A 26,745-nucleotide genomic window follows, 5' to 3' on the forward strand; every position below is an offset into this window, starting at 1 on the left:
CACCTTTTCTAGTATATACATTGTGATGATTTTTGACATATCCCATAGTTTTTGGTAGCTGTTTTGTATTGCATTTGATTATGTTTGAGTTTTGGGGAAAAGAGGCTGATCAGGTTTGAACTAGGCTAAGGTAAGTGGCTGAGATACAGTTTTGATCTGTAGCTGAAAAGACAATGCTACAATATTGTAAAGGGTTCTGAGAGATTTTAGTCCCGAATACTTGAATTATAAAATTATCAGACCTCGTAAGTTACCACCCATTCTGAATACTGGAAAAGATCTTGGATGCATTTATGATGTGTTTATTATAGTCTTGGTGTGAAATATTCCACCCCACCTTCCGTCTCTGTTTTCCAAAATAAATCTATTCTTATGCGATTTGGTACCTGTTGTACTTGTATTCTCACTAGGACAAGATAGTTGGACATTCAATTTTAAACTAAAATTGACACTTTCATTTGCTGCTCACTCTAAGCCCTATGTAAACAGTGAGGCACTGGACGTTCACCATCCAGGTTGAGATGACTGACTAGAAATCATTAAGCTAGATGACTGTCAAGAAATATTTACCTACAACTGAGTGGAATTTGGAGCTGACCTGTTGATGTGGGTCATCTGACAGTTTCTGTGTCTATAGAAGCCAAAACCAGTTGCTTCAGAATGATGGAAATGATCTGTTACAGAATAATCCTGGGTAAACATGAGGTTTCTTCTGAATCTCCTCACTTAATAATTGCCTAATAACAGCACATGCCTTCATAGAAAATTTTTTTTCCAGTTTGAAGTAAAATTCCTCATTTTCTACTGAACATTTGGATTTCATCTTTTTGGTTGTATTTGTCTGTCTCTGTGCTAATGTGTGGATTACCTTACTGATCTTGTAAAAGCATTTTGAAGCTGCAATGCTGTGACCTGGAAATATGATTCTGAGAGAGTAGGAACTATTCATTAATCTTTTTTTTCTGTTAAACAAATATTTTTTTGGTAAAATATCAAGAGATACAGTCTCATACTTTGATTTAACCTTTCAGTGTAAATCTAATCAGTTTAAAACAGGTGTAATGATTACTTGGAAAATCAAACAACCTTTTTGCATAACACACGACTTCTGCGTGTGACACTCTAGTACAGTATTTATAGGAGAAGTGTAAAGTTATTGTGTTTATCTTAACACATGAAGACCTAAATCTGAGACTAGTATAGAATACGAATTTTAACAAATAATTAAAAACTAGTGGAAAATTAATATGAGAGCTTTTAATGTGATTAACATTTTTTGGTAATAAAGTAAGCTACCTTTCTCAGTTCAGCATTTTTAAGGAAATCACCTAGGGGGATGAAAGTAAGACAGGAATATATTTGTATGAAATTACAGTACTCTTGACTCTCAGTTCAGAAATGCCCTTCTCCCTGTAGGGTGCCCTCAGCTGGGCTGAACATGTGCTCCTGTGTGGATGCTGTTCTAACCACATTTATAATAAAGAATGTTGCTGAGGACAGGATTCTTGCCAGGTGTATTAAGCCTTGTCATGTGTGTCCAGAGGTGCAGGCAGAAGAAATTGGCCTATTGAGTCTGCGTTGAAAAGAAACCACTTGAGTATTATACTTGGGATGAATCAGCTTAGCAGTTACATGTCAGCAGACATCAGCATGATGACGCAGCTAAGGCAGAGTGTGCTATAGCCTGTTTCTTTCTGCTCTGGATGTTAGTTCAGAAGGGAATAGATCTGAGATAGTTGGAAATCGGCTGATGGAAGATGGAGCAGAGAGGTAAATCATGTCAGGCCCTAAAAGTGATCAGGCAGGTCAAGGGCATGTGGGGAGAACAAGTGGCACAGTCCTTGCCTGAAGTCTGCTGCAAAGAACAACCTAGTCAAGACTGAGTGAAGGCTGAAAATACAACAGCAAGGTAAATGGTAGGTGTTTCACAGCTTTTACTTGCTACTGTAAGCCAGAGGCCAAGAATCATAATGCAATGTATTTCTAGAGTTCATTTCCTACACAGATCAGGTAGAACTTTAAGTAGCATCTCAGTCCATTTTCAAAAGACACGTAATTATGCATGCCTTATTTGAGATGGATTTGGGGTTGTGAGTCACATAAGTAAGCTAGTATATTTTATCATTCTCAATATATTTTTTTAGGAAAACAAAGGGAACATGCATTATTTTTATAGTAACCAAAAAAAAGGTTACCATCTTAGGCTGGTAGGGGAAAAAGTTTGGAAGGAGCGACTTCCCACCCAAAAAACCAATTTTGTAATTTCAGAGCATTTTGTAGAAACCTTTCATTTCTGGAGAGGTGGAGGCAATTGCCAAGAAGTTAATAGAAACACATCCCTTTGTGCTGAATGTCAAGAAGACTGACAAGGCATTCTTTTTAGGTGTTTTTCTTCTCCTAGTGTGTACATGAACATTTCAAGAACATTTGCAATGCCCTGCTGAGTTAGACCAATGGTCCATGTAGCACAGCATTCTATCTCCTGTGGTGGCACTAGAAGATGGTATTTAGGAAGAGTCTGTCCAATTTTTGCAGTCCATTTCCCTCATGCTCTCCAGCAACCATGATTGTTGTATTAAGGGTGTCCCAGACAATTCTGTTCAGTATCCATTTATGGACACACTAAACCTGATGATACTGCCATGTTGTACAATCTCCTTTTCGAGCATGCAAGTTTAATTTTTGTGTCATTATTATATACTTATTTGTATATATAATATTCCACACAGTAGAATATAATGTTTTCAACATTATGAAAACATTTCCAAATCAAAATATTTTTCAATGTGTGGTAAGAAATTTAGAATCCTGTTCATTTGTGAAGGAGGAATATGTTACAGTTTCCAGTGGACTGCAAGCTCTGTTTCCTGACTAGCTCTAATATGAAAAAGTACCTTCACAATGTTTCTGTAGCTACTACAATGTGTACAGGTGCTGTTTATGCACAGTCCAGACTGAAATGAACCTGATTCATCTTTATTCTCATGTAGAACCTTTTCTTGTTCTAGTGTAATCTTCATCAGAGGAATCATGTGAAAGTGTAGAATAGCTCATGCTTGCAACCTGCTTCTCTGAAGAAGTGGCACGCTTGCCTTTTCCATTCCCTCAACCTTTTAACGTGGCAAAATAAAGGCGTTAAATAAATTGGTAACTTGTATCATTCTACATTGTTGCAAACGAAGTGGTATACTTTGAGTTTGATCTTCTGGATGTTTCTTGATGTTAATTGAACCTGCTAACCAGACCCTGATCACTCAAAAGAATTACAGAAAGATTATCATGGATTATTGTGATCCAGTTGGCAGCCATGTTTGCTAATTTAAAATTTGCCTGAAGTGATTCAAATTTGTTCTTTTGATCTTTCAAAGTTAACATCAAGAGGAAAAATAATAAATATGCAAATATCTAAATTCTCTTTTTAAATCCTTGGGATGCTTCTATTTGTTTTGCTTTTTCCAGAAAGAACAAAATCATTAAACCCAATAAATGGAAACTCTCGGGAATTTGAATTAAACTAGAACACAGAAAATTGTAGTGCATCAGTTCACCTGGTACTCTTCGCAAGCGTAGACAAAGTACAAACCCATGGTCTGGATTCCATTTAAACTGAGTGAGGACACTGTAACAATTTCATAGGTAACCCCATATGGAAAAAAGGTGCTGAGGACAGGTTGAGAGAGTTGGGGTTGTTCAGCCTGGAGAAGAGGAGGCTCCGGGGAGATCTAATTGTGGCTTTCCAGTACCTGAAGGGGCCTACAGGAAAGCTGGTGAGGGACTGTTTACAAGGGCGTGTAGTGATAGGACAAGGGGTAATGGGTTTAAGCTGAAGGAGGGTCGATTTCGATTAGATGTTAGAAAGAAATTCTTTACTGTGAGGGTGGTGAGGCACTGGAACAGGTTGCCCAGAGAGGTTGTGGATGCCCCATCCCTGGCAGTGTTCAAGACCAGGTTGGATGGGGCTTTGGGCAACCTGGTCTAGTGGAGGGTGTCCCTGCCCATGGCAGGGGGGTAGATCTAGATGATCTTTGAGGTCCCTTCCAACCCAAACCATTCTAGGATTCTATGATTCTATGAATAAAGTGCTAGTATACCAAACTTCCAACCTGCTATACCAGGGTAACGGCAGTCCATTGCTACTAGATTATTTCTAGTGGCTTGCCTGGCCTGGGAAAGCTTGCACATGTAGCCAGAATGCTTGTAACAGGGTAAGAACTGTGAGAGAACCTCACAAAGACTGTTCTTGTGTGATGAACACAGAGTAGCAAGCCAGTGTAGTTCCTACTCAATTACCCATTATAAGGGCAGTTGCAATTGTCTGGTGAGTTACTTATTATATGAGTATATAACAAGCAGAGATTCCCTGATACAACTCCTTTGTGGTTTTGTGCAGATCCTTTAGAAGAATTACCATTCTTGAATTTGCCCAGAGATGGAGAACCCAGCACAACGTGTAGACTATCAATTACTCACTCCTTTCCAACCCTAAAAGCGAGCCTTCATAGCAGGGAGCTTACATCAAAGCTTTAAGCCAAATAGAACAAATGGATTTGGAAATGGAGAACCTAGGGGATAACAGCAGTCAGTTGTGATCTCAAGCAGCTGCAAGCATGTGTCAGCATTGCAGCACAGGAGAGTAATCCTCCTTGAAGGAGGATAGCTCTGTGGTTTTCTGTTTGTTTTGGCTGCTCCTTCAAAGCAGAAAGGAAACCCTGTTATGCCTACAGTTTGATGAGTGCTAGCACTGTGAGTTGATCAAGGATGGGAGTAGATCTGTTGTTGCCTAAGGAAAGATATCAGGACTGCTACAGGTCCTCACAGTAAAAGCAACTAGCTCGTGTTTGATGTGATTGAGAAGGGGCAGCCAGCATGAGGGTTCAAGGGAAGAATGGCATGGTCAGAGGTCACCGGTTAGGAATAAGAACTCAGTAAGGTCAAGAGAAGAAGGTGTTGCAGTAACTCCTGGGTAAAATGAAGAAAGCTGAACAATCCATCTGGCCTGGACTGAGTCTGCTGTGCTGTTGCACTGTTGTATCTGCTGTTAGGAGAGAGAAGTTTAGCAAATCAGATGCTTCCAGATGTTTGCAAATGCTGGCTGTGGTCACAAAGAGAGCCCTAGAATTCATGAAATATGTATAAATTTTCCTCACAGATTCATAAATGAGCAGTGACAGCACAATTTACATATGTGTCAGATAGAGAAAAATTAGTATAATTAATGCCCAAATCTTGTGTAGCTAATAGTTTTGGATCCTTCACTGACCTATTATACATGCAAGAGTTTCTGATCGTGTTGCCTTTTCAACATCGTGTGTAATTCTAATTTATGGTGAAACTCATTGAAGTACAGCCTTCTTCTTCCTTTTTTTTTTTTTTAAATAAGAAGAAGTTCTCTGCTTTGTTATATAATATCCTATCTGTGAAGTATAGTTATGCACCGAAAGAAATACCAATCTCAGCAGGTCCAGTTGCACTGGGGAAGGGAGATTTATTTTCAACTAGGCAATTGAGATACTAACAGTGTAATTCAAGGTTGTGGTGTGCTTTGCTACAAAAGAGGAGCAACCACTATCCAAAGTAAAATCTAGGTATCAGTATTTTTAAAAAATTGAGGCTTAAATAGCCAGAAGCATAATATGAACTTCTAGGATCAGGAAAACCGTAACAATGTATTATGAAAATCAGGTCCCTTTCCTACCTACACATGCACAAAGAAAGGCAGAGATATATCATCCAAATATTTCTGCTGCTTTTGTGTGGCTTAACTGAGTGAGGCTTCAGCTGTTTGAGAGCTGGGAGCATGTAAAACATGCCGAGAGACAAGTAAAAAAAATACCCCAGACACTTTCCCCCCAGAAAAAAAACAAACCAAACAACCAAGAGAGATTATTCAACTTTGACACTTGTCTCAAATTTTGCAGTAGCTGACAATATATTTACTTCTGAGTCATTAATTTTGATTTTATGAGCTCTGTAGGGACACTAATAAGTTCTGTGTGCTAGATAAATAGATCAGTATTTTTTAAAATCTGTTTATCTAGATAATCTTCCTTGACCAGGGATGCAATGCATTTACCTCATTCCCACATCCCAAGCTAAAACGGCAAGGAGTCCATGTATGGGGCAGGGGATGGGTCTGGCCCTTGCAGTGAGAATGTGCCGTCAGCCCCACATGGGCAGCACAGCAAGACTCTTCACAAGACCCTGCTCCTGTCCTGCATCCAGGCGTAGGCTCCCGCTTCAGAGTGCTGTCTGTGCCAAAGCAGGCTGGGCACGGAAAAGAAAAGCTCAGAGCAAGGCGGGTAGTTCTGTCCTTGTCTCTTGGTGAGCTTTCCAGCACCGTGCAAGAGTCCTGATGGCCAGCAGTAATGCATTTTTCTCTCCATTAGCTTGATCTCTTTCCTTTCTCAGTTAATGGTGTTGTCACTCTTCAGGGCGCTTCTCAGTGCATGGAAGAGGGAGAGGGGAGCTGCTGTCAGCGTTGCAAAGCAGCGAATGCTCATTCTTGATGTGGAAAGACGTTTGGCTGAAAAAATCTGCAGCCTCAGAGCTTGGAGCCTGCAGGAAGGCTCGGAGCCTGGGGAGACACTGATCATGCGATCTCCTTGTGGGACATGGTATGGTGGGAGTGACTTAGACTAGAGTATCTAAAGTTTAGCAGGCCATTTCATGTCATTGAAGCTGTTGGGACTTGAATTGTTGAACTCTATTCGAATGAAGATTTTGTCTTAAAAAAATAATACAATTGTAAGGAATGGATAGGAGTATGGAAACTGGAGTTGTTCTTATTGCTGTGATAGTTTTGGCCAGAATGGGAAGATCTGAATTCAGTGAGATGCGTGTCTCTGGGAGGCCTCTGAGTACCAGGCACTGCCTGGAGTGAGTCCCGCAGGAATCTGTGGGAACGCCTGGAAGCAGGACCCAACCGTCTCAGTTTGGCTTTCAAAGAGATGAGCCTACCTGAGATAAACTAGAGACATTGCTATATTGGTTACTTCTCTTTTACATGAAACAGAGGACCTTGTGGTATGTACAGATGAATAATTTATTTAGCATTTTCCTTTGGCATGTTTACAGTATGCTTTTGTTAGATACAGCAGTTACTATACGCAGATATGTTTCCATCTAAGGGAATAAAGGCAAGTTTGTGGAGTTTAAAAAAAGCTTTGAATGGAAGTTGTTCTGTATAATGGAATATATAATAAGAGTTATAATAAGAAAGCAGATATGCGCTTTTTTGATATGGGAGATTTACTATAAAACAATAATCTTTCAGAAAATTAGCATAGTGGAAAATAACTAGTCCATTTGGGTTTTATGGGGGGTAGGGTGGGGGAAAAGGAGTTGACATTTGTCTAATTATTATCAGGTATTTTCAAATGACATATATAGAAGAAAAATTAAACAATTGAAAATTGCTTTTTTGTATTTCTCAACATGGGTCATTTTTCACTAATGTCTTAGGTTATAATTGCTCCATTCAGACCAACGCTGAATATTTTGATCCATTACATGTCTGAATCAGCCTTGATTTCTCCATTTCTAATGTGGCCCTCTCTGCTTCCCAATTATAGCAATTTTCACTCTTGAATTATATCCTATTTTCTCAAGATCAAAGATGTGTAGCTACAACTATCATTTGATGCTTCAAAGTTTTAGTAAATACTCGTAATTTCTCTGTGTAATGAGTATTTCATATCACATTGTGGTTTGCACAGTCCACATCTTTTAAACAACTGGTGAACATATGTTATAGCCCACCTTGCTGGAGAATACAGCATATAGAAAAAGCTGGTTCTGAGTAACCTCTAACAATTTTTGCCAGCACAGATTAAAGCAAAAGCCCGGAAAAAAAAAACCTTGAGTTTTACCATTCCATTATGTAATTAAGTACCACGTGAATACTATGCTTCTCACATTCTAATATTTAACATCACTTCACTTTCTGTACATTTTATTTTTGATCACATCTTTACTAAAGATCTGAGGTTATTTAAAAAAAAACCCACAAAAACAAAAAAAACCACCAAAACTACTAAACCCCACATTTGCATAGCTTTTGGTTAAATCCCAGATTTCCAAACCTCCTTTAGCTTTAGTGGGGGGTGGCATCAATCATCGTAAGGATGCTTGGGCTAAGGCTCATCTCTTTTTGCTTCAGACACGTGAGGGTTAAACACTTAAATTCAAGTGTGATAGACAATATAATTTTGCTGTGTTTGTTCTCAGTTTACACGTTGCATCCCTTTATAAAGGGAGTGACTGGAGCAAATGAACTTGTCTGTTTGTCAGGCAGAGAGGCTGGAGGGTGCAGAGTATGGGCGAAGAGCACTACAGCAAGGAACCAGGAGCCAGGACGTGCAGGAAGCAGGCAGCCAGGTGTCAGTGGTGACAAAAAGAAGTTTCTTGGGCTCCAGAAAGGATGTCAGAGTTTGTTGTAGTTCAGAAAGCTGCTGACTTAGCTGAAGCCAACCCCTGGAAGCAAGGAACTGCCTTGCACAGACATAGTGAGCATGGAGAGATTGGCTTACAGAGCACTTTAATTTCAATTCTGTCTGATGTAGTCTCTCCGAGTTAATCATTCCAGTAGTTTATTTAAAGGAGAAAAAAAAAAGAGTCTTTTGAGTTTAGCATCCTTTTGGTTCTTACAAAATTCTCTGTAAGAATGTTTTGGTATGTCCTTCAGGATGTTCTTGCTGCTTTAGGGTCCCGTCACGGTTACTGAGTCGCCCTGTCTCCTTTTGTAGTCATCAGAGAGAGGTGGGCAGCTCCTAGACCCGTCCTGCACACTCCTGAGAGGAGAGGAATTGCCTCTTGGCTGAGTTTTCTCAGCTTCACGCCTTCCCTAAAAGGAGCCTTTAGACAATCCCCATTGTTTGGATCTGAGCTTCCCCAGTCATGCTTTCATACTCAATAGGGAAGATTTCTATTGCAGTCATTTAAATTACAGTGAATTATACTAAATTATTGTCTTCATGTAGGAACACAGACATAAAATGAATTATGTGTAGTGTGGACATGGTAGTACTTGGAACAACTGCCTAAACCCCAAATTGTATAGAAATGATGCTACAGAAGAGGAAGACGCTTTGAAACATTTCCTAATTGGTGAAGAGTGAACAGAAGCAGTGTGGTTCTGAGCAGGCAGTAAAAGCTGTGAAGTGCTCGCTCTTACTGCAGGCTGCCCTATTTGCTTACGAGATTCTGTGTGTTTTCCAGAGCTTCAGCTGAGCGTGCAGCAGTCAGTAGAAATACTTCTGCTGGCATTATTGATCCCAAACTCAGACCCTGCTTATTCTCCCTAGCCAAGTGAATGGTTGCGCACTCTAAATATTATTTTTACCACTGCTCCTTGTGTATAATAAAATGATGAATTGCACTAAGTTTTCTGTATCAAAATGTTCTGTCTTGGTAAGCTGCCTCTTGCATCTGCTCAGAAGGTCCTGGGCTCTTTACTGACCGGTGCCTTTCAGTTTTGTAGTTAGGTTAGCTCTGATTTTGCAAAATGATCCTTCTATATATTTGATTTTGTAAAAAATTACAGCTGTGTTATGGTGTTGCCAGGCTGTGAAGCTGTAGTTGAAGCTCCTTCAGAATTTCTGTTGTAAATATATTATCTGGTGATTTAGATCTCAGTTGCTTTACACAGCACGATTCCAAATCATAGCTTGATCATAATTCAGCTGTATACTTTTTTGGGGAGGAGATGTGGACAGGTGATACATGAATTTCTTCATTAGCAACTGCATGGGCATGTAAACGTATTATAAGATAAAGAATGTGAATTATGGGATGGTGCAATATGAAGTTTGCGTCAGGAAGAGCTAGCAGGGGCATTCAGCTGAGCTGTGCCCAGTAAACCTTTTGTACAGCACTGTCACCTACTTGCATTTTTTCATTCTGTCAGAGACAAAACAATATTACAAGTGTTTTACAACAGGTAAAATCCTCCTTTGAAGGGATTATTTCTTCTGCTGTGTTTGAAAGAAGAAATTTAGAAAAAAACAATATTGGCATAGATGTGGCCTTTTCCATTTTGGCCACAGTGTGAGCTAGAGATATCTATGTCCTGACTGAGAAACAGGCTGTGAAGGCCAGCATCACGTAAAATGGAATAGGCAAACTTTTCCTTTGGCTGGCTATCTTGTCAGTGCATGTGCATGACAGAGAAAATAGAAAGTTAAAAGCCAAACTGAAAGTGAAGAAATCCAAAGCAACAAATAAACACGCGTGAGGCTGTGACTAACACAGCCCTGGAGGTGCCAGATGATGTACGAGAGCAAAATTATAAATACCACATGATTTGTGATCGCTGAAGCTAAATAACTCAGGAAAGATGTCTGTTTCAGTGATACATTTCTTTCACGCTAAATTGAAAGCAATCGGCTCTACCTAAAAGCACAGAGCATTGCTATGGTTTTTTGGTTATGGGTTATCTTGTGCTGTTGTTAGGAAAAATAGGGGCCACACTGCACATCTTTCTTCCATTTAAGGTGAAATTAAAACTACGCTGTACAGACAGGAGCTGCGTATTGAATCGCTTGGCCCATTGAAGAAACTGATTTAGTTCCCTGTCATTCTTCACAAGGACCTTCAGGTATTTGTGGTCGGCATTAGGTGCTGTCAGTGGAATGTGTTTTTTGGGGGTAGTAGTTGTGAAGACATGTCACACCACAGGCAGAGAACAGGAATGAATCTGGTCACAGCTGACCCGGCGTGACAGCCAGTATTGTGAGACGGAGAGTCCGTCGAGTTGTCTTGGAGACAGAAGGCAAAGAAGGGGACTCTGGAAATGGCTGTATCATCAGGTTGATTCTGTTCTAATAGAGATGATGTGTTTTGAAAAGTTGAAGATGGAAGGAAATTTGAGTGAAAAAGGCCCCAAAATATTTGTGTTCACTTTCCTGAGGAAAGGAAGGACGGTGGAGCAGCAGGGTAAGGCTAATGAGCTTTAGGAGTGTAACGCTTCACCCAGCTCAGGGAACTGGTAGGTAGCTGTGCTTAGGAAAAATTGTGTAAAAACGAAGGAAAGCAGGATAGCTAGCAATTATTGAAAGACATTAAACACACAATAGCAAATTAGCTGATGCAGAGAAAAGATAAAAGCACAGTAAGAGATGAGTAAGAATGCATCAGGTAGGGTTTGCTTCTTGAATGCCTTCAAATAGGCACAGCTAAGGTACAGGCATTTAAGGATGAGCTCAGAAAGGCTAATGGCAAGTGGTAAAGACAAGATTACATTACTAAGAAGAGAGAGAAATGAGATAAAAGAATGTTTAATACACGTCTTTACAAAGTGAGGAAAAATAATGACCATGGGAAATACAGACCAGTCTGTTCAACTTTGGTACCCACAAGGATTCTAGAACAAGTTAATAGAAACCAGTTTAGAAATACCCAGAATCCACTAATGTGATAAAAGTGGTGAACGTAGATTGGGCCAGAACAAATCATATGAATAAAAATATCTTCTTTTAACAGGATAACTGGTGTAACAAAGGGCAAGCAATAGCTGCGATTGTGTCTTTTGTACAGATTTGGTATGGTTCCATGTGACATTCTTGTGAGAAAAATGTGGAAATACAGAAATTTCACCTAATAAAGCAGTTTACTTGCTTTTCATAAAATGGACTCAAGGAATAGTGATCAGTAGTTCACTTTGGGGCTAGGAGAACCTCAAGTGGGCCTCTGCTTTTGGCCTGTTTCTGTTCATTAATAACTTAGGTGATGAAACAAAGTCCACATAAAAAGTCTGGAGTGGACACCTAGTTTAATTACAAGTACATTGGAGAATGGCATCAGATTCACAGTTGTGAATACTGGAGGAATATTTTTGACTCGGAGGAAAAAAAATCAGTAGAGACATGCAGAAGTACAGCTGTCTGTAGGAAGAAGAAATGGGACGTACCTGACTAGGCAATGGGACTGCAGAAGGGCATTCCCCGCAATGTGGAGATTATTCTGTTCTGTTCAGCTTTCCCCAGCTAAGACAAGACGTCCGAAGGAATTCTGTATGCAATTTGGAGCAAAATGCAATTTGGAGCGGCAAATTGCAGGTGGGGTAAATGTAGAAAACATGGATGACTTCAAAGGGTTACAGCAACTAACTTTGTACAGGCTAGAAAAGTGAAAAATGAGATATCGTGACAGTAGTCTGACAGAGATGATGTTAAATAGAGAATAATGATCATTTATTTTCAAAGACTACTGGAGGGAAGGGCAAAAATTAAGCAGTTTTCTTGGAAGTGAAGATTTGTGTTGGATAGTAGGAAAAATTCTGTAACTGTCAGGCAAGTGAAACACAGAAACAGGCTACCTAGAAGGATTGGAGTCTCCCTCAGTGGGAAATTTTTAGGAGCGGGTTAGACAAATACCCGTTAAGGACCACTTGAAAGTACCAGATCTCTACACCGTGCAAATGCGGTGGACTAAATTAGTTCTTGAGGTCCCTTTTACTCTTTAGTTTCTGCAGTCTTATGACAACAAAACAGCAGCAAAGAAGAATTTTTTCTTCTTACAGCAGTCAGTACTAAAAGGAAGGTACAGTCAGCTCAGAGGCTGGCAGCGCTGCTGGACTGCATGCTCAGTGGAACAGGTCAGATTATTGATCTGTTCTAACAACAGAAGAAAGTAGAGATTAGTGCCTGAGATGCTTTTAGCATTCTTATGTGTGATAACATTAAAGCAAGTTTGGACAACGTGACTGTTTCGTAACTATCATTTGTGCATGCCATAAGTTGTGCATATGTGATGTACTACCCAGTCATTTATGTCTGCGCAGCTTGTAAAGATGGGGAAGGTAGTAATTGTAGTTGCCCCACTATTCACATTCGAGCTACTGAAATAAGGTGAAAGTACCTTGACAACTGCAAGATGCAAGCAAATATTACCTGACAGCTTAGTACAGATGCATAAATCAGGAGCAGTTGGATGATTAAAGGCTGTAATAGCCCTAACAAAAATGCAACTGATAGTTTTCTTAAAAGCGAAGCCAATAATGAATCCTTATTCAGTGGGTCAGATGAAGAGTAAGACCTACAAAGAACACCTGCATGACTGTGATGTGATAGCAATTTTAACTGGCATTTCATGTCTTATGATCATGCTATTTTATAAATCTATTGCTGCAGATAGCTTTGCATACTAATAGCTCAATTACAGTAGCACAGGGTTGTGGCAGATGGGTGGGTGGAGGACTGCATGCCATCCCAGTATGAGTCTTTGCCTTCTGAGTGCCAGAAAATCATAAGGGAGGAGCCCTTCATTGCCACTGTAGAGGAGTCATAAGCACTTCTTCTGATACAGCTATGTATGGCCATCAGAGCTACAGCCCTTTCAGGCAGGTTTTCACATGGATCAAGCCTTCTATCAAATTACTCTTTCCCTTGGTCTGAGTATGAAATATTTCCTTAGTCCTTTCCCATTTCTGCTGTATAAATATCCAAACTAGGGACTGAATATTTTCCAAATATTATGACTCATAGAAAATTAGAGCTTGGAAGGGACCTTTGGAGGTTATTGGGTCCAGCCCCCTGCTCAAAGACAATTAACTTCAGCATTACAGGTTTGCACAAGGTCTTTTCCATTCAAGTTTTGACCATCTCCAAGGATGGAGATAACACAGACTTGCTGGGTAATCTGCTCCAGTGCTTAACTACTCTTAGTAGGAAAATTTTTCCTTTATGTCCAGTACGAATCTACTATCTTGCAGCTGGGGATTGTTGCCTCTCATCCTTTGCTGTGTGCCTCTGGGAAGCATCTGTCTCTGTCTTCTCCAACCCCTTTTAGATGGTCCGAAGGGTTCAGTTTACCTCCCTTGTTGTTGCTTGTGTTTGCAAGTAGTATTTGCATTCTGTCAGTGCAGGCACTGAAAATACTGCTGGTAAAGCAAATACCTGTAAATCACAAGGGAACAATAGAAGAAGTGACTAACATTAAATTGATGAAAATTGCTCATGTACAAAGTTATCAAGATGACATTTCTAAATAACATCCTTGTGGGAGGATCATTAATATCTTCCCTTACTGTGTCTCACAAGCTGGATGTTTATAAGAGCCTCTCTCTTTAAATTAAGTTTATTCAAAACTTAAAAGAGAATTTCTATTCTTCCTTGGGAAAATGCAGCCTTTGGAGACTTCCTAAAAACAGTTCAGAGTGAAAGGCTTTGTTTTTGCATGCATTTCACATACCAGAGTATGTGGTATCTGAGAACCAAACTGAGATAGTCCATTCAGTTTACATCTTAAACTAGTGCTGCCAAACATGAGCTAACAGATGCCACCACCACTTCTCCCATACCCAGTTTTCCTCCTGGGATTACTGGTTGCTTAAAATAGGTATTATAAAACCGATATGAACCACAAGAAATGTGTCTGTGTGCGCAAGAGAGAATATGTGCATGTGTGTGTTTTTGAGAGTGTGGGAGAGAGAAATGGATCTACTTCTCTCTCCTCCCAGAAGAGCCCATGTCTCACGACAGGTTGAAGGACATTTGTGTTTGATGAGTTTCTCTGACCTTTAGGGTAGGAAGCAGCCCTGTGGCACAGCTCAGATGGACATGTAGCTTCTACTGTATGTCTGTGTCCCGAGTTCTCCATGCGTTTCTTATTTTCTGCTTATAGTGCCCTTCACTGAGGTATTCTGAGGAGATCTTACTGAATGATGTGGAGACACAACACAGACTAATTAACTGTTTGGCCGTGTGATTTCAAAATGCTTGCAGCAAAATAATAGCTACCAGCACCTCTCTTCTCTAGATGCTTCGCTGGAAACTAGACAGATCTTTTTAAAAAATGATCTCTGTTGCCTTCATGATTTTTTGTCATCCAAGCATTAGAGTTAGCTTAACTCAAACACAGTAACTTTGGTAAGAGTCTACACAGGTTTTACTGTGGAATGCATGCTACCAAGAAACAGCAGAGATCATAGTTATAAACTGCAATATTTAAAAACAGCCCAGGAAACTTCCAGTCTGGCAGTACTGCTAAATAATGTTTATCCCGTAATCTCTTATTGAAGGACTGTATGAGTTAAGGAAATGTGATTTTTTTAAATGATTTAGGGTTTTTTTTCCTCTTTAAATTTTTGTGTCATGGACTAGATCCTGGTCAGCATCCCCAAGGATAATTTATCTCCCTGTCTACTCAGATTCCCAAGCTAGCATGGTCCAGCACTGCATAGGGCAGGAGTATCATAGTTTTCCGTAGCTGCTGCTTCTGAGAAGGAGGAGTCTAACTTGTTATGAGAGGGATGTTTTGATGTGTTTATGATAAGCTTGCATTGAACACGCATGCAGTTTGATAGCCTGTGTCAGAAGAAAGCATCACCATTTGGACTTCAGTTATGTGTATGGTTATAGGGACATGAGGCAGCTTCACCTGCAAAAAATAGACAGTAGGAATTGGAAATGAGACTGGATGTAACATCGTACCCATGAGGACTTGTTTGGCCTGTAGAAAAATAGAACAAGGTTAATACTAACCTGTGTCATTGTTGTCGTCATCGTTGCCCCCCCCTCCCCACGCAGCTCAGAGTACACACATACAGTGTCTGCCATAATCTGCTTTTGTAATTGTAGTTTGCGTTCTAATAATCCCTTCTTCCCCTTATAGCTGCTTGCATTCCAATACCTAGCTTTTCTCCCCCCCTTCCTCCTATTCTACTGATCAGAAACATACAAATTGTCTGATGTGAGTAAAAGTACAACTCTTTGAGACAGAAGTGACAAAAGAAAAGTTGCCCTGTGCGTGCAAGAACCTGCGTCTATGAGATCCTCAGCTGAACTCTGCTTAAGCAGGTGTCCTGCCTTGGGGAGTCAGTGGAGGATTTCTGTCGTTGTGTGGGTGACTTCTGTTTTTTTCTTCAAGACCTGCTCAGCTGACGTTTTACATACCCAGGTTCAGTTTTGGTTTGGTCTAAAATAATCACAGTTCTGGTATCTTACTTTACATAATATTTTAGATAAGTTTTAGCTTATAATACAGATAGTTATCTCGTAATAGAGATTTATATCTTATAAGAAGGGTAGAAAAATTAGTTAAAATTAACATTGTTGAACCAGGCAAATAAAGTCAGTCTTGGCTTTACTGTCTAAATATTGAAGAAGGTGATTTCTGAGGTATAGTTTCTTCCTTCTCCCACCTTCAAAATGAACGTATTCCTTTCTGGGTTAGTTTTCTGTGAATGGAAAGACTAACAGATATCCAGCTCTGTAACAAAATCAGAGGAAGATCTGTCTATAAAAAGCAAAATTTTATTACTAGATAATGAAGAAAAATAGTTTAAAGAATATCATATGTGTAATTTATTTCACAATTGGTTTGTCACTTGTCAGACAGTTTCAGTGCCCTGAAATGCAAATGCATTAAATTAACTGGAATTGTCATCATCCATTTGGTTTGACTAAACATGTCAGTGATGTGGCAAAGTTAAAACAATAGAGACCATGGAAGGATAATGTCATTGTAAAAAAACCCAGTAACTAGGAAAAGTCCATGGAGAAGACAGACCAGTATGGCTAAAGACAGTAAATTAAATCCTGCTTGGGAATCTGACCCTGATCCAGCAAAGCGTTTAATCTCATCATTTAAGCATGTGAGTTCCTGCCTCTCTATGCATGCATATTGTCCCGCTGAAGTAAGGGTGAGATTAAGTGACTTCCAAGATTGGTGCCATAGAGCTCAGCATCTATCAGACCAGAGCCTTCATTGACCTGATGGGGGACACATCTTGCAACAAGACTTATGTATTGAACGGTATTTGTGTAGGCGTTCATGTCGTGCAAGTTCAATGCAACCCAGGGGTTCCAAAGGCAGTCTGAAAATCATTGTAATGTTTGGGTACAAAGAGCTATAAAATGTTTTATACTGTAAGGTGCAAGTCTTTTTGTAATTTTAGCACAGAAAAAATGTAGATGTATACAAGAACAGATTAAAAAAACTGGAGTTCTGCAGTTGAAAGGTTTTATTGATAAACTATGCCCTCGATTTGAATTCAAAATCTATAGTCATAAGGATTGACTGTTTTGTGCTACGTTGGTAAAATGTCTTATGCAGGTATTTTTTTTCGTATGAAAAGCTACTGGATGATACAGTATAAAACTTAAAATTTGTTTCACTGTTTTATTGGAAGCAGCTACTCCTTTACAAATGCAATGGCTCTTCAACCAATGAGTATTGTTAGGGGCATTATGGATAGTTTAGAGGCTTAAGTACCGATTTCATCTTTGTGGGTATGTAACCACTGCAGACGTAGTCACTGAAGTTACCTTCTTGCTTCTTACTGCAGGAAACTTGTAAGTGATGAAAATGAACATATGAAATATTGCAGGTCTAAAGTAATCTGCTAGTGTGTGCTCACTAATCTTTTTAGAGAGCAAGGCCAAACCTCTGCTGCTCGTATGTATGGGACAGGACAGGGGTCTGCAGGAGTCTTTCTGGACCTTAGACAGGAGAAAGGATTGTCCAGAGTAGATTGTTGCTCTTTATCTTGAACAAGAAGCTCACAGGGTTGATGCTGCAAGGACTATAATTAGTCTTACACCCGTGGCCCACCTTGTTTCAGTGGGAGATGAGACCTTTCTTTCCATGGTGCTTTCATCATCTCCCATGATGCCCATCCATTGTCTGTAACACCCTTCTACAGAGGAATTCAGTGCTGCTTGGCAAAGAGGGCAGCTTTCCCCTTGGAAGATTTTCTTGTTGGAAGAACTTCTCTGCCGCCTGTCTTCTGATACTTTAAATCCATTTTATGTTGTATGTAGCTTTTGCACCTGAGAATTGATGCTGTAATAATCTGCATTGCTGGTGAGTTGCACGCGGTGAATATAAGAAGCAATTAGGGTGCCCCACAGAACATGCCTTCACAGCAAATTTATTGCACTATAAGCTACTTCTGTTTCAGTGAAAAGCAATCATGTGTATAGGAAAACAAAGCGATAGACTGCTGTACTTGTGTTTGGGCAAGAAGAATTAAATGCAGAAAGTAGTGGAAAAAAATTGGCAAAAGTTGCCGTGTACGTTGTTTGTATAAGTGGTAGACCTAAGGACAAATTTGTGGTTTGCCAGTTTAATAGGAGCTCATTTGGCTACAAATACAAAAACTACTGAAAAGTAAAACCAGGTGGCTACTCCAACACTTCTTAATTTCTTTTTATATTCCCCTGATGTTTTGCAGCTGTGCAATGGTGGATCTGTAACTGATCTTGTGAAAGGATTTCTGAAGAGAGGCGAAAGGATGAATGAACTTATAATTGCTTATATTTTACGTGAAGCTCTGATGGTAAGATAAGCTCTCAGTGAAAGGACAGTCAGTATTCAGCTCATATTTCTTTCTTTGAATGAATGAAGATCATATCCCCACTAACACGGCACACTATCTTAGATTATAGCAGTGTTTAATAAAATCAAAGTAATGTGTAATTCGGATGGTTCTTTTTGAACGAGCAAGGTAAAAAAACAATTCAGCTGTTTGTTTCATTATTAAAAGAATGGAAATCGATTTCTGACCATGGATATGGTCAGATACTTCTGACGAGTAAATACAGTTCTGCATCAAATTGCTTTTCTTTTGAGAAATAGCAGAAATATTCCCCAAATACTGTTCAACTTCTTATCCAGATATCCAAGATATTTTTATTACAAAATGACCAACAGATCTAGTGAACTGAAACACTGCCACAAGAAAAAATTTTGACTAATCAGGATCAAGTGCCTTTCTTTTTCATGGTCTTTTAACTGGAATTTGACCCTCTGCAATGGAATCAGTGATGGGCTTTAGCAGTTTTCTTTTTTTCTCTTTTTTTTTTAATACTCTAAAGGTATAATATATAACGTAGATTTATAGTTCTTTTTTCGGGTCTTCTCTTAAAATTTCTATTTGACATAAAGTGGGGCAATTAAACGTATGTGTTCCTCATGGTGTGACAAGTGTTTTTTCCAATAAGAGTGTCATCTCTGTGGTTTTGGATTAAAAAAAAAAATCTGTTTAAAGTTCTCTCATACTTTTCTGGTACATTTTTGTTTCTGCAAAGGTAATGCAGAGAACAGAGCTGTTAGCAAAAATTTCATGTTTACATCTCACCTTCCAGGGACTTCAGCATTTGCATGAAAACAAAACTATCCACCGTGATATTAAGGGAAATAATATCCTTTTGACCACTGAAGGAGGAGTAAAGCTTGTGGATTTTGGTATGTATGTTTGCTCATGTATACAAGTATTCTATATCTGAAGCATGGAAAATAAAATAGAGGAAACAAATCAGAAAAGATGAATTATATTAACTTTTTATTAAGGTTTTGAGTTCTTAATGAAAAATTGCTTGAATAACCAAAGTTACTTGATAGAAATAAAATATTCACGGATTCAGTGTTTTTATGACTTTGCATTTTCCGGCCATTTTGCTAATGCTGTTTAGATAGCATAGCTAATGAGTAGAAGTTATAGTATGGTGTTAGTACATGCCAAATGCTTTGGGGCAGACACAGCAAGTGAAGTGGCAAAGCAAGTTAATAGGGTTCAAAATAAGGTTGGTGTTTAATTCCTCCAGGACCATGCACTGGTTCAGTGAAATTAGGAGCTGATAGGCAAAAGTTCCATGTTGTATATGAGAGGACTTAGAACGTACCGTATGTTGTGAAGAATGGGAGAGCTCTACCTCAGTCACAGGTACTTCATTAGCTTGATTTGAAACAAAACAAGAGATACTACCTGAGGGCAGTAGAGGGGGAGATATTATATAGTTAATCTCCACTTTTCAAAGTCTGGGAAGACTAACAAACTACTTTTGGCAAGTTTAAACCTAAGACTCGGCATTGAATGAAAAGGGTCTGTTCAAGTCTGTTAGACCTAAAGTGATTCTTGAATGCTGTCATCTGGTTTTACCACCAGAAGGCAAAAGCAGGTAAGTAGATGCAACCTGTTATTTTTCAGCCATACCACAGTGATTTGACTTAAAAGTGTATTGACTGTTGGTTTATATAAGGGGGGTATAAAAATTTGCGATGCTTGTTATTATGAACTATTACCCTCTGGTACCACACGTTCTTCTAATATTTAAATTCAATTTATTGATCACTACTTCACAGCATAGCAGCCAATTGTAAATATCATTATTCCATTTAGCAGATGGAAAACCTTCGTTTTGCCTTTACCCTCCTATTTTTATTCAATTGATACATAACAATTGTTTAAACTAATCATGGGCTTTTAACTCCCATTAGTGTAGTGTCTTCCTGCCAGTTGATTGTATTTATGCAACTCTCATTACTTCACACAAAAAAACCCCACAACTATTAGGGTTACTAATTTTTCTGAAAATTCATGTATTTAGGTTCATTATTTTACTCCTAGATAAAATCTTTCATTGAAAAGCCTTCAGAATTCCTAAATTATTTTCCATATACTTACTAGTATTTTCTGATAGTCTGGAAGTTTAATGTGAGGCAAAATCAATATTTTTGCCCACAGATTTTCAATGTGTTGTGGATACCTATTTTTTTAAGGTGCTGAAGGCAATTAGAGCCGTGGAGGATCGATGCTTCGGAAAATTAATTCACTTATGCAGATGTCAAAACATACAAGCTGCAGGGATGAGGACCTGAATTCTTTATTCCCCAGTTACTGCAATCTACTGCTAAGGCTGTAATTGAAAAATAATCTTAAAATCTTGTGGGAAAAATTGTATGCCAAAGTACAGGTGAGAACGTGCACAAACACACAGACACACACTTTTATGTGGGTTGAAGAGGCACCTGTATGAATATCTGCAGTCCTTCCTCTCAAAGAAATATAGGAACTACACCTTAATTTAGGAATAGATAGAAATTTTCTCTTCCTTATTTTTTTCGTTTTTCTCCCCAAACCCAGTCTGAAGCCAATAATTAGTTTCAAATGGGAAAAATTTATACAGTCCTCACAGAATCATCATGGAAGACATACCATTCACCCTTCAGGCTGATGTTTAAGAAATTCAGCTGGGATTTGGGAGATTTGTGTCTTCTACTTAAGAGGATTTAAACCTACATTAATCAGATTCCAAGAGTATTTTTTAGCCAGGAATGTGAGTTGATCAAAATCTCTCATGTTGACACTGCTACCGACTGTTGTACATAAACATTTATTGGATCGGGGACTGAAGCTTATAGCCATCTTTTTACTATATAAGCCTGTGAATCTGTGGGCTACAGAATGAGATAGATACACAGACACAACCTCTTTTTCTCCCAGTAAATACTCAGTGGAAGCAAACATTTTGTGTTGGGTTATTATTACATGGTACCAAACAAACAAACAAACAAAACCAACCCAAATAATCACACAGCTCTTTGTAGCACGCACACAGCTTTTCCTTTGTGGAGAGGGGAGCAGAGACAGTGGATCAAGGACTCCTTCAACCACCAAACACACTCGACTGAGGAAGTGAGCCCTTCCCCCGATAATTTTGTCTGTGCCATTCTCCTGCATACTGGTTGATGATGAGATGTTCCTGAAGAACCCTTTGCTCTCCTCCCCTGATACTCTTTATGGTGGATTTCATTTAAACAGCTGCATAAAACCTGTATCTGAAAGATGGACCTATGAGGTGCCTTATGGAGCACAATAGTAAAAAAGGACCTATTCTCAGTCTATATATGTTCTGTGGTCATATAACTTGAACTTGGGTCTTTTTTTTGTCTTTTTTTTAAAGTACAGTTAGGAACTTTTTAAGAGTCATAAGTGAAAAATAGTTAACCTTCAGTGAATTAAATCACCTTTGAGAATGGCTTTTCTTTCCTATGTTCTTTTTGTACTCTGAACTTGGTGTATAGTGTACCACCACTGTGAGTCCTTTCTTACACAGCAGTATGGACTTTCTAGAAGCTTCATTTTGTGAGACAATTTATACATATTGCCTTAATGGTTGCTGTGTCATAGGCATTTATGTAAGCTGTGACCATGGTTTCTGAACACTGCACAGCCTGTACGGGATGACCTTCACAACACTCTTATGGGGAAGTAAATTACTATAATTCCCAGTTAACAGCTGGGAATCTGAAACGTTGAGAGACTGAGTTACTTGAGGTGACACAGAAAGTATGGGGAAAAGCTCTCCCAAGATCTAGGCTAACAGTCTGAACTGTTTGCCTTTCGTAGAGGTATTGATAGTTAAAGAGATGAGAAAGACTTTGAAAGAATACCATGCCAGTGCCTCACCCAGATTGCTTTGAAGAGTGAATTTTTTGCTTTGCCTTAAAATTCTGCTCTAATATTTCTTAATCACCTCAGTAATATTCTCCTATCTAAGAAACACCCAATCCCAGTTGATAGGTTAATGATCAAATCAAATAAATAAGTTTATAGCATCTCCACACCAATGCTTCTGGAGCTCAATTGCTTATCAAGGAGCTGCCAGATAGAAGTTTTAGTTCAAACTCTCCAAGCCACAAGAAGTTTGAAATAGTGTTACCAGGGAAGCTTCCTCTCTCCTCACATGAGTATGATAATTTATATCAGCAGAGATAAACAAAATCATTCTTTTTTTACTACAAATAATGAATAGCAGCCAAGGGCACCTACTGTAAGCACATCCCATGATCACAGATTCAGTCCCTGAATTCATTAAACTTCTAGATACATTACAAAGTCCGTATTTTCCTTGTAAGAGAAGAAGGTTGACTGAAGGCAGTTTCGCTACCTAAACATTTGTGGGAATTAGCTGTTCTGCTGTTCTGGTGGAAAACCTTTGGGGAGGGATGTTACACCTGGGAATCACAGCAATTATGCTCCAAGCAAGAAGCATCCTCTCTTGCATCAATACAAATACTAAATAGCTGCACTGTATTCAAGTGTAACTGCTATGTTTTCAGTATAGGATAGAGATTTGATAGAAAATTATACTTTTACATTAAAGTAAATACCCTGCAGCACTTTAAAGAGTGACAGCTATATAATACATTGTGTAAAAAGAGTTGGACGCAAGCAAGGTGTGAACCAAATTCCCTTTTTATAAATATTCTTAATTATATTCACAGTTGCTTATTAGTGTTCTGGGAAGAATATCTTTTATATCAGTTTCTCAGATTTCTGGTTGTATGCAGTGGATTGATGTTAAAGAGCTGGATTTTGAAAGAAATTTTAGCCATTAAAATTTTCAAAAACTTCTAGCGTGTAAATACAAGTTAATTTATGGCTAGATACCTTTTGAAAGTCTTGTGACAAATTTATCTGCAACTTTTAGTGCCTAAACGTCTTTTAGTCTCTGACCTTGTTTTATCAGTTAAAAAACTGGCCTGAAGTCACTGCACACATCATCTGTAATAAAAATTCACATATTCATCTGCATGTTACAATGTGTAACCAATTTCATAGGGAGCTGAGTGTATAACATCTGCTTATGCTCACAAATACTTGCTTCTTTGAATAGTCCCTCTCAATTCAATTTCTTTTCTTGAAATCAGGATGCTGCAGAGGGCCTTTCATGTATTAAATAATGTTAGTCTAAGATGCAATTCCCATTTGGAAATTCTGAGATGTCAAGTAATGTGCTGTTCTAAAATGGGAGAAAAGAAGGTTGTATTGTTATTGTTATTATTTTAACTTTGGTCTGAAAAAGTCCAAGTGACATTTCGTTTTGAAAGATTTGACGTGTTTCTGAAATCTCCAGCCTTTGCAGTGAGTCTGGGAGCTTGAAAGCTTTTCACGCTTATATATGTTATTGAAAAAAAGAGGATCCAAGAGGACACAACTCCCTATCAGCAAACTAGACAGGTGTGGAGAGTTATGGAGGAAAGAACCATTTTTCCACTAAAAGTTTGGAAACATGTACAGTCATGTGCAAGTGATTCTTTTAGCTACAAAGAGGACAGTGTGATGCTGATGGAAAATTCCTCTTCAGCTATGCTTTTGAGGGTTGACCTTGTAGGCTGATAATCTTGAACAAGAGCACAGGTAGCTCATACTTCTCTGGGACGGCTGTAGCCTGCTGTCACAGACTAGAAATATCTCAGGATGAACAGCTGTTGGCTTGGAAATGTCCAGAAAAAATGTAAATATAAACTGTACTCCACCACTTAAGCAAATGCATAGTTTTCCAGCAGCAGCATTCCTTCCTGAAGGCCATATCCTTTTATGCATCAAATGAAAACATACCACATGTAATTAGACTGTTGACATTATTACCATGAAAGGTCATTGGGGGGAAAAAAAAATAATTTGTCAAACATCTAGCTGGATATTAGAAATATTCATGTTCCCATAATGAAAATAAAATGTTGGAGGACTCATGAAATCTTTGGGATTCAAGCCTATTTCATACTGCAAGAGATCCTATGATATGCCCCGGTTTGACTAGTACTGTCACTGTGGGAAAGGGGATATTGAAAAGGATTGGCACTGTGCATTTTCAATTTCTTCTTAGGCATTTAATTAATGGTATCTAAAACTCTCCATCATTAAGAGTCTCTGGATAAGCAATACATAGGAAAGATCTAAGGTTTTTTATAGGTAAAGCAGGTTCCAGTGGAAGACATGGAAAGAAGATGATGCAATCTTACTGCTGCTGGCATATGGTGGAGAATTACAAGCTGTTCTGCATGCAGTTAATAGAATAATGACTTCAAGGGTTCCTTTCATACTGTGGATAAAGAGATTGCATAATTAAAACATGTATTGTAGCATTAATGGAATATATAGTGAAGGTAAGGTGATTTTTGTACTTCAAACATGCTTAGTTTGTATTTTTCTGCTTTTCTTTCAAATGTTAGAAGTGTTGGAATTAAAAGTGGCTTGTGAATATTGTCTTTGCATTCCAAATGCAGTTTGGGATATCATACTTTGCATGTAGCTGGCAGTTTTATTGTGGATGTATAGTAGTCAGACTCAACTAGAGATTTAACCTGGCTATGACTCATTGGGGAAAAAAGGGACTGGGGGAGGGAATACTGTATTGCTTTATTTAGACATACTGAAAACTGACATTACGTTGTTCGATACTTGAATTATTTCTTCCATGTAATTTAGAAACTGCAGGTAGACAGACGTCATCTTTTGTGTTTGGAATGTAGTAGGGTTATTGTTGTGTTATGGAGATGTACTGGGTTTACATGGCAAGGTTTTGGTAGTGGGGTAGGGATGGCTTCTGTGAGAAGCTGCCAGAAGCTTCCCCCATGTCTGAGAGGGCCAATGCCAGCCGGCTCCAACGGACCCACTGCTGGCCAAGGCCAAGTCCATCAGTGATGGTGGTAGGGCTTCCAGGGTAACATAGTTAAGAAGGGGAAAAAAACCACCAAGAGCAATTGCAGCCAGAGAGAGGAGTGAGAAGATGTGAGAGGAACAACTCTGCAGACACGCAGGTCAGTGAAGAAGGCGGGGGAGGAGGTGCTCCAGGCGCTGGAGCAGAGATTCCCCTGCAGCCTGTGGAGAAGATCATGGTGGAGCAGATATCCACCTGCAGCCCATGGAGGACCCCACGCTGGAGCAGGTGGATGCCCAAAGGATGCTGTGACCCCGTGGATAGCCCATGCTGGAGCAGGCTCCTGGCAGGACCTGTGGAACCATAGAGAGAGGAGCGCAGGCTGGAGCAGGTTTGCTGGCAGGACTTGTGGCCCAGTGGGGGACCCACGCTGGAGCAGTCTGGTCCTGAAGGTCTGCACCCCATGGAAGGGACCCACGCTGGAGTAGTTCATGAAGAACTGCAGCCCGTGGGAAGGACTCACATTGGAGAAGTTGGTGGAGGACTGTCTCCCGTGGGAGGGACCCCAGGCTGGAGCAGGGGCAGAGTGTGAGGAGTCCTCCCCTGAGGAGGAGGGAGCGGCAGAGACAAGGTGTGATGTGATGAACTGACAACAACCCCCATTCCCTGTCCCCCTGTGCCGCTGCAGGGGAGGAGGGAGAGAAATGGGGAGTGAAGTTGAGCCCAGGAAGAAGGGAAGGGTAAGGGGAAGGTGTTTTAAACTTCTGGGTTTTATTTCTCACTATCCTACTGTGACTTTTGATTGGTAATAAATTAAATTAATTTCCCCAAGTCGAGTCTGTTTTGCCCGTAACAGTAACTGGTGAGTGATCTCTCCCTGTCCTTATCTCGACCCAGGGGCTTTGCATTGTATTTTCTCTCCCCTGCCCAGCTGAGGAGGGGAGTGATGGAGTGGCTTTAGGGGGCACCTGGCCTCCAACCAGGGTCAACCCACCACAGGAGAGAATGATCATTCTTCTTTTAAAGATATTTGAAGTCATCCAAATTTAACAGCAAAAGAAATATTAGTGCTGGCATTTCTGAATGGCCGCCTTGTTATTCAAAATCACAATTTGGTGAAACCAGCCAATTGTAAGACACTCTTTTTAATTTATTTTTATATGAACTCTGTTTTTACTTTAAAATGCATACATAATTTCATTCAGGTAATATTAAATGAATGTATTGAGTTCATTTCATAATTCAGTTGAGTACATAAATTAAATTTCTTGGCATTTTTTTCCTAGAAGGAGTGTGTAGCAATTCTGCCAACATTCTCTGTTGTGACTCAGTAGCGATGCGCTACTTCTTCCTTACTTCTTCCTGTTAGTAATGCTTTACCACGATTAGTGATCGGTAACAATTGATCAATATAAGTTAGACTGCATAGGCATTTTTGTTATGTTTTAATGCATGATATTGTTGCCTATTCCAGTACAGAAATACAGACCAAAATATTTAAAATTCTGTGACTGTACTAACCAGGTTGAGTTTTTGAACTGTAGATGAACCTGCAGCTGCTATAATGACAAAGTGAGAG

General features: G+C 39.3%; 1 protein-coding gene across 1 annotated transcript in view; it reads left to right on the forward strand.

Annotated features, from left to right (window-relative positions):
• Nucleotides 1–26,745, forward strand: part of MYO3A (myosin IIIA) — a 121,633-nt gene that overhangs the window by 16,602 nt on the left and 78,286 nt on the right. The window contains exons 4-5 of the mRNA XM_054816423.1: nt 18,173–18,277; nt 19,086–19,185. Coding sequence (XP_054672398.1) covers nt 18,173–18,277; nt 19,086–19,185 — 205 coding nt within the window. The remainder of the gene's footprint in view (nt 1–18,172; nt 18,278–19,085; nt 19,186–26,745) is intronic.

Source organism: Grus americana, chromosome 2, assembly GCF_028858705.1.
Source record: "Grus americana isolate bGruAme1 chromosome 2, bGruAme1.mat, whole genome shotgun sequence".
Lineage (NCBI taxonomy): Eukaryota > Metazoa > Chordata > Aves > Gruiformes > Gruidae > Grus > Grus americana.